Here is a 9,092-nt window from a genome sequence, read left to right on the forward strand (position 1 = left end):
TGAGGAAGAGAGGTTGGCGTTCAACTAGAGTGGTCAGGAAAGGCTTCTCTGAGGAGGTGATAGTTGAATCAACTGAAAGAAGTGAGGAAGCTAGTCATACAAAGACCGAGAGAAGAGCCATTCCAGACAGAGAAAACAAGTACAAAAACCCTAAGATGGGAGTGAGCTTGGTGTGTTGAAAAACCTCATGAGGCCCTGGAAGGCTGGAGCAGCTGAGTAAGGATGAAAGTGGTGGGAAATGAGGCCAGCGTGATAGGCGGGGCCAGATCCTGTCCAGCCTCAGAGTCCAAGGTAAAGAGTTTGGGTTTGGATCATACCATACATGGTCTTGTGTGACTTGATTTTTTTTTACTTAAAAATAAATCATAGGCAGCAGTCCAGGTCAGTAAATACAATCTTACAACATCATTTTAATGATGACATAGAATTCTACTGTATGGTGACTCCATGTTGGTTATTCAAGATATTTACAATGTAAGTTCTTCACAATTTTTTGTTACGATTAATGTTGAGATAACCTGATATGCACCTCTTTATGAATTTCTTTTCAACTATGTCCTTAGGATAAATTCCTACAAGTAGAATTTGTGTCAAAGGGCGTGTACTTTTTAAGCATTTTGATCCATCTTTCCAGAATTGCCCTTCAGAAAGCCAAATCTGTTTTCACTCCCATTAGATGTCTATTAGTGTCTGCTTCTCCATACTCTTGGCGACCATAGATTCTATTAATGAGTTTTATGTTCACCAGTCTCATTAGCATTAAAATGTGTCTTATTATTAGTTCCTATTTTCATTTCTTGATCCTAGGTAAGGTCAAATATCTTTTCATATGATAATAATAACAACAATAATATAATAATAACAGCAGCTAACAGTTGTTGAATGTTTATTATGTGTTGGGCACTTTTCTGAGCAGTTTACATATAGCATCTCATTTAATCCTCAGACCAGCTCTATGAAGTAGGTACTATTATTATCCCCATTTCACAGATGAAGAAACTGAGGCACAGAAAAGTAAAATAATTTTTCAGAGATCACATAGCTAGCAAATAGCCGAGCAGGATTTGAACTCAAGCAGTGTGAATCCAGAGCCTGTTTTTTTTTTTTTAATAATTTTTATTGTGCTTTAAATGAAAGTTTACAAATCAAGTCAGTCTCTCACACAAAAACTTATACACCTTGCTACACACTCCCAATTACTCTCCCCCTAATGAGACAGTCTGCTCTCTCCCTACACTCTCTTTTCCTGTCCATTTCGCCAGCTTCTAACCCCCTCCACCCTCTCATCTCCCCTCCAGGCAGGAGATGCCAACGTAGTCTCAAGTGTCCACCTGATCCAAGAAGTTCACTCCTCACCAGCTTCCCTCTCCAACCCATTGTCCAGTCCAATCCATGTCTGAAGAGTTGGCTTCGGGGATGGTTCCTGTCCTGAGCCAACAGAGGGTCTGGGGGCCATGGCCACCGGGGTCCTTCTAGTCTCAATCAGAACATTAAGTCTGGTCTTATGAGAATTTGGGGTCTGCATCCCCCTGCTCTCCTGCTCCCTCAGGGGTTCTCTGTTGTGTTCCCCGTCAGGGCAGTAATTGGTTGTAGCCAGGCACCATCTAGTTCTTCTGGTCTCTGGTTCATGTGGCCCTTTCTGTCTCTTGGGCAACAGAGCCTGTATTTTTTTAACCATCTCATTATTAGCCACTTGTATTTTTTTGCATGAAGTGCGTGTTCATGCTCCTTGCTCATTTTTCTTTTGGAGTTCTTTTTTTTTTTTTTCCCCCCTTAGGGATATATTTGGGTTATGTGAGTGTTTTATATAGTGAGTATATTAAACTTTATTATATGTAGCAAATATTTTTCTCAGTGTGTTGTCGTTCTCTTAACATTTAAGTTTGTTTTGGTGAAGTGCAAAAACTCATAATTTCTGTGCAGCCCACTCTTTCAACCTTTATCCTTTATAGATTCTGCCTTTTGTATGGTGCGTTCCCATCCTAAGATGGTGGTTATACTTCTGGGGGGAGAAACAAGCCAAAATATTTTTAGATTTATATGGTATTTTGGATTATCCATATAACAGCTTCTTTTTGTTAGCACAACTAAGATAGATTTTTTGTGTGTGAAAATATACACAACAAAACATGCAGCCATTCAAAAATTTCTACATGTATAATTCAGTGACATTGATGGCACTCTTCAAGTTTGCAACCATTCTTGCTGTCCTTTTCCAAGTTATTCCACCACTATTAACAAACCCAGTGTCCCCTAAGCAGAAACTTCCCATTTCTCCATCCCTTCCACTCCTGGTGACCACTAATAATCTTTGGCTTCTGATTATTTGCTTATTTCATATAAATTTGATCCTACAGTGTTTGTGTTTTTGTGACTGACATTTCACTTAGCATAATGTTTTCAAGGTTCATCCGTATTGGGGCTTGCACAGTCTAGATTTTTAAGTCCCATTTCTTACAGCATTTCCTTGTTTTTTCTATTTCCTGCTAAACATAAACTGTTACGAAAAGGTAGCTCTTGACATTGGGAGAAGCATGTTAGGATAACAAGCAGTTTGTGAGCCAGGTAGCATTTTGCTGTCTTGGGCTGTTTTGCTGACAAGCTCTTCTTCCCATTGATCCTACAGTGTTATAGTCCTGTACCATATTTTCACGCACATAACGTGCTCTTTCCATGTTTGCCAGCTGCACCTTCCCCCCTACAAGGCTATTTTCATAAGCGCCGCTATGCTATTTTTTTTTTTTTTTTTACATCAACATTTAAAGAAAAACTAGCATAGCATGCTTATGGAAATACCTCACAGGGAGACGGCTCAGTTGGCAAAGAAATGTAGAAGGTGCACGTTATTTGCGTTAAAAAACTGTCATCTTCATTATCTACTATAGCTAAGGTTATGTTGTTGTTAGGTGCCAGCAAGTCAATTTTCGACTCATAGCAACCCCATGTGGCTGCATAGAACTGCCCTATAGGGTTTTTAGGCTCTAATCTTTACAGGAGCCTTGGTGGTGCAGTGCTTAAAGTGTTCGGCTGCTAACCAAAAAGTGGGCGGTTCGAACCTACCAGCCACTCCTTAGGAGAAAGATGTGGCAGTCTGCTTCTGTAAAGATTTACAGCACTGGGGACCCTATGGGGCAGTTTTACTCTGTCCTGTAGGGTTCCTATGAGTTGGAATTGACTCGACAGCATTGGGTGGGTGGCTGAAATCTTTACAGGAGCAGATTGCTAGGTCTTTCTCCCATGCAGCCACTGGTGGGTTTGAACTACCAGCCTTTCAGTTAGCAGCCTGAGCGTTTAACCGTTGCACTACCAGGGCTCCTTAGTTAAGTTTATACTGATTCTCATACTCACATACCCAGAAAACAAGACTTCATATGCCCTTTCAGTCCCTCACATTCTTATGACCTGTTTACCTGGATTGCTATAACCAGCCTTTTAGAAAGTAACTGTTGCTGACCAGCTCACACTCAGGTGTACCCCTCAGCCTACTATGTCCCAGTGGGGGTCTATGGAGAATCAAAGAGAGACACAGCACCAACATTCTTAACCAGCCATGTGGCATAAACACTGGGCTGTCAGATTACCCCCCAAATGCAGAAACTCAGGGTACAAAAGCAGTATGCGTGTACCTGGGAGAGAGACGTTCCTTTTCCTCAAAGAGTAGATGTTCAGGGTTAGAATAGCCTTGGGAACCATCTACTCAAATCAGTTCTTCTCTGAAGCTTAGATTTTTCTGTACAGTCCTTGAGAAGTGTTTGTCCAGCCTCTACTGGAAAACCTCCAGCCTCCCTTTTTTGGATAGTTCTCATTATGACACCGTTAGGAGCCCTGGTGGAACGGTGGTTAAGCACTCGGCTACCAACCGAAAGGTTGGTGGTTTGAACCCATCAGCCCTTCCAAAGGAGAAAGATGTGGCATTCTGCTTCCGTAAAGATAACAGCATCGGAAACCCTGTGGGGCAGTTCTACCCTACCCTAGAGGGTAGTTATGAGTTGGAATTGACTCGACATTGAGTTGGTTTTAGTTTTAATTATGATGACATTCTTCCTTACCCTGATTGAAAATATGTCCTCTTATGACTTCCCCTGTTGGTCCTGATTTTGTCCTTTGGGACACATAGAGCAAATCCTGTCCCTCTGCTATGTTTTCGACATTAAACTTTTAAGATATTCTTTCCTGTTACGCTTAGTATGCAATGAATGCGTGATTTAGACTTGTATTCAAAAAAAACGTGTCTTTTATATGGTTTGAAGACTTCATTAAAACATCCAAGTCATCTTGGGAGAAGTCTTAATTTTGCAGTTTTAGTATTGAGGTTTCTCTTCTACCCGATCTTCCTAACAGATTGTCAGAGAAATGATTGTATCGTATCCTAAGATAAAATTGGGTGTTTGTGTCCCATCCTAAGAAGAGAGGTGATTCTTAAGGGAGATAGCATTTTCATTTCACTTGGGAACTTTGGTTCTCACCACCGTTCTCCCCTTGGCAGCTAAAGCCGCCGATGGATACGTGAAGCCACAGATCAAGCAGGTGGTCCCTGAGTAAGTGTCCAGAGTCCAGGTCTGGTCTCCTCCGCCTCTTTCTCCTCCCCTGGCTCTCCTCACCCGACACTGCCACCCCTGCCACCCACGTGCCCAGCTTCCAGGGACACCTGGCTCAGCCCTAGGGAGGGAACTGGGCTTGGTCATGATGTGGCCAGTACCCAGGGTTGAGTCGGGCACTTTATCCTACATTCCAAAAAAGATATAAAGACCCCTCCCCTCTGATCCCCCCGCCCCCACATCAGCTCCTACCCGGGCTCCCCCTGGCCACTGAAGCTGCTCTGCTTCCTTCCACAGGTTTGTGAATGCTTCTGCAGACTCTGCTGGGGGCGGCGCCACGTACATGGACCAGGCCCCATCCCCAGCTGTGTGCGCCCAGGCTCACTATAACATGTATCCACAGAAGTAGGTGATGTTCTCATGGGGGTCTGCAGTGGGGGAAACTGGGGACTAGACCTCAGACTGGACCCTGGGTGGCTGGTGGACAAAGGAATCCAGAGCTCCTCTAGGCCCAAGACCACCCGGTCTAGGCCTGAGCTCTTCATGTGCCCAGGTGTAGGGCGGGTGAGATTCAGCCAGAAGATATTGGTAGCTGGAGTGAGGTGATACTTGGGCAGATGTCTTCTGCTCCCCTCTCCCAGAACAGAGATATTTTGCTTGCTATGTGTAAGAACCAGGTGGGCTTTAGATGCGCCTGGACAGCCAGGGTTGGGGGCAGGTGGGGGTGGGTAGTTTAATCTGAGTTTCTGTGTACAACTAACTATGAAGGACTGTCTACTCCCCAGTATTCAAATCAGAGCTAGTTCTCTTCCCCTGAAGTCCTGGGCCGAGGGTCCAGCTGACTTGGGCCCCATACCTGGTGGTAGATGGGCCTGGAGGTGGACTCACAGCTTATCATTTCACTCTGGACTCTGACATTCCCCCACCCTTCCGTCTCGCCTCTTTCCTTCCCAAGCCCTGACTCCGTCCTTGACACAGATGGGGATTTCGACCTGGATGACACCATGGACGTTGCGCGGCGTGTGGAGGAGCTCTTGGGCCGACCAATGGACAGTCAGTGGATCCCCCATGCGCAGTCATGACCCCGTCTCTTCTTCAGCTTCTCCATCCTCACCAGAGGAACTACTGTTGTGGATGTTTTAATTCCATGAATCGCTTCTCTTTGGAAACAATACTCATAATGTGAAGTGTTAATACTAGTTGTGACTTTAGCGTTTCTGTGCATGGTGGCACCCATGAAGGGAGTATGAGAGTGTGTGTGAGTGTGTGTGTGTGTGTAAGTTTGCATGTGGTGGTGTTTCTCCCCCTTGCTGTCCAGAGTTTAGCTGCAGCACTGGGGCCACAAACAGAGGCTGTGCTTGTTTCTACCTTGTGCAAAAAGGCAGGCAGTTCCATGAACCCTGGAACTTGGACATGTGTCTTGAGGGTGGCTGAACTTTGAGATTTGGCTGGTCCAGTAAGAGAAGGACACAGGGAGGGGAAAGCAGGACCTCTCCATGAGAATTCATCACTGTGTCTGCCAAGCAATTGATATGTAACCATGGTTGGCTGTGCTTTTCCCCTGAAATTTACATAACTGCCTTTTGACAAAGAAAGCCCATCCTCCCTCCCTCTCTCTGCCCTCATCCCCATCCCTACCCAGGAAAGGGGTAACACACAAAGGTTGTTGAGGCAAGGGAAGAAGTGGCAAGTCTTCTGATGGGTGGTGGCTTTTTAGATGACACTTAATACATCTTTGTCTTTCCCTCTTTGTCCTTCCTTCCCTCCCTTCCTCTTTCTCTCCTCTCTGTCCCTTCCCCTCAGTCTATTGGTGGAATTACCACACAGTTCCTATACCTGTACACATGTGCAGGCATGTTTGATGAAACAGAGGAAGGAAAAGAGGGTCACATAATTGAGAGCTTAGAATGTTGCTGTCCTTTGCATTTTGGCCTGAAGTGACATGCCAGCCCTGCTGCCAGGCGCAAAGAACAGAGCCTTGTTACCCAGGAAGCTGCCGTTCTGCCTGCCCACCCTTCCCCAGTGCTGACGGAGGCACATTCTGAGGTTTTCTTCCGGCTTATTGATAATGGAGTGTTGCAGATGTTGAATAGTGTTTTTGTTTCTCAGTCAGGTCTTTTTTGTTCCCCCTTTCCACCCCAGTATATCAAAACGCTCTCTCCCTATGTCGGGTCCTGTGCCATGCATACCCAGGTCACTTCATTTCCCGTTGGTGTTCACATACAAGGTCTTGAGTGGGTAGCAGGAGTGTGGTCTGAGCCTAGGCCAGCTTTTTCAGGTGTCGTTACCCATCTCTTCCAGGGTGCTGTGTGTCAGGCCTTGGTTGTTTGGGGAAATGCAGTCTTCACGCTTGCTGGGAAGTTTGATAAACTGCCGAAACAAAACCAAACAAAGCCTCAGCATAATTTTGTCCCACACTTTCTCCTGTACATGAGTAGGAAGGAATGGGCTCAGGCATAGCTATGGCAGGTGAGTGGGAAGAGGGGGTAAGCAGATAGCTTACACGTAAGGCCTTATAGGGTAATCCCCAGCCCCCCTCCAAAAGAAGGGCATGACCACACCCAGGAGAGTAGGACCCTAAAAATCTTATTTTTATACATGTGACTAAATAAACAAATATTTTTTTTACGAAAATAACTTCTGAATTTATCAGTGTTTTGATGTTAAAGGAAAATATTCCTCTGTCGTAGATTATTTATGAAGATGACTTTTCCAAAGCTGCTGCTTGCCTTGGCTTGGTTTCATACACTGATCTATTTTTCTATGCCAGGCAGGAGAATCTCTGCTGGATACCAGCATTGATGTAGGATGCTGCTGAGCCCCTGCCCAACACCTCAAGACTTGGTTCAAATCCCAGCCATGGGGATGGGGGTGTTGGGAAAAGGTGAACAGGAACACCTGACCGCTCCAGGTGCCAGCCTGAAAGGGCCCTTACCTGTCCCCTTCACTCAGGCTTCGTCACCACCTGCCTCTGAGGGATAGCCCTCTGTGTTCCAGCAACCCTGGTGTGGGGGAAGGGAGGCATGAGTTGACACACTTTCAGATTTGTGGCGAAGTCAGCCCCAGGGAAGACTGAGGGTGCAGCAGCCTGGGAGTCCTGGGTGGCTCTGAGCTCACTCTAGTATTTGCAGTTGGCATTGGGGTTTGGGGGGAAGGCTGTAGAAGAGAATGGGAGTCCATGCTTGTATGGTTGCTGAGCTGTCCTCAGTTTTCCTGAGGCTGTGCCTAAAGATGGAAGAGATTGTGGCCGGAAGGTGCGCTCGCTCTTTGCATTCTCTTTTCTTTCTCCTCCCTGTTCCTGCAAACCACAGGAAGAGGCAATGGCAAGTCTCCGCCACCTCAGCCTCTTGCCCGCTCCCAAACACACACACAAGTCATAAAAATGTTTCAACTCTCTGTGTGGAACGTGTAGGCTTTTGTAGGGGGCAGGGGGAGACTAAAAGTGAATATAACTTAAAATGAAAGTATACTTTTTATAATTTTTCTTTTTAAAACTTCATGAAATGACTTCAGACACATATTTTAGTGTTGAGGCAGATTAGTATTTAGCCACCAAACAAGTATTGTGTACAATTTGGGGCAGTCACAAGATTGTGTATTTTATGTTACAATAAAGCTTACCTCTGAAAGGACAATATTGAGTCTTGTTTTTATTTTTTACCATCAGATGGAAAAGGGAGGGGTGGCTTGGATAGGAAGACTTTGAAGCAAGCAATCAAATGTTACAAAAGGGAACTAGTTGGGAGTTGACTGCCCCAGGGATTGTGTTTTCAGCCTTGATGGCCAGTAAGGGCATATCTTACCATCCTGCTTATACAATGTTGTTGTTTATTTGTTTAAAATAAAATCTTAAAGTGTTTTTGGTGAGAGTTTACTCAGCAGATTAGGTTCCCATTTTATAATTTCTACACAAATTATTCAGTGACATTGGTTACATTTTTCCTAAGGTGTCAACATTCTCATTAATTCCATTCTGGTTCCATTCATGTAATATTTTTAAAATGAGAATTATATTTTTTTGGTCTCCTAGCCTCCTGTCTCCACATTCTTCCTATTAGAAAACTCATCCTTAAAATTCAGCACATTTAGAGTGTCTACCCGAGCCAGGCATTGTGCATAGGATATAAAATAGTTCCTGCCCTCAAGAGGCTTACAGTCAAGGGAAGGCAGATCACACAACCAATTATGGTAGTATGTTAGCTAATACTACAATAAAGGTATCTCAAGGTCATTACAGAATACAAAAGAACATAAAGGAAGGTCACTAAACAGCTGGAACTGACAGAGAATTGCTGATAGCAGACCCACCTTATAAGAAATACTAAAGAAAGTTCTTCAGACTAAAAGCAAGCAACCCCAGATAGTAATTCAAATCCAGGCACAAAAAAAAGAAAAAAACCAGCTCTGGTAAAGGTAATTATAAAAGACACCTATGCATGTTTCTTCTCTTAAATGACTTAAAAAGCAATTATATAAAACTATATGCATAGAATGTATTATTGGAACTACAATATGTAGAAACATAATATATTTGCCAATAACAGCACAAAGGAG

At 44.2% G+C, this 9,092-nt stretch overlaps 1 protein-coding gene across 6 annotated transcripts in view; it reads left to right on the forward strand.

Moving 5' to 3' along the window:
• The window catches only part of LOC100669299 (signal transducer and activator of transcription 5B), a 73,173-nt gene extending 64,980 nt beyond the window's left edge, over window positions 1-8,193 (forward strand). For 5 of the 6 annotated variants that reach the window (XM_023553698.2, XM_003414237.4, XM_064271071.1 and 2 more), the window contains 3 exons: window positions 4,487-4,538; window positions 4,836-4,943; window positions 5,494-8,193. In XM_023553698.2, coding sequence (XP_023409466.1) covers window positions 4,487-4,538; window positions 4,836-4,943; window positions 5,494-5,620 — 287 coding nt within the window. In that variant the 3' untranslated portion in view covers window positions 5,621-8,193. Of the gene's footprint in view, window positions 1-4,486; window positions 4,539-4,835; window positions 4,944-5,493 lie in introns of those variants that run through there. The other variant, XM_023553699.2, reaches the window with a different exon arrangement.
• The last annotated feature ends 899 nt before the right edge of the window (window positions 8,194-9,092 follow it).

This window comes from Loxodonta africana, chromosome 18, assembly GCF_030014295.1.
Source record: "Loxodonta africana isolate mLoxAfr1 chromosome 18, mLoxAfr1.hap2, whole genome shotgun sequence".
Classification (NCBI taxonomy): domain Eukaryota; kingdom Metazoa; phylum Chordata; class Mammalia; order Proboscidea; family Elephantidae; genus Loxodonta; species Loxodonta africana.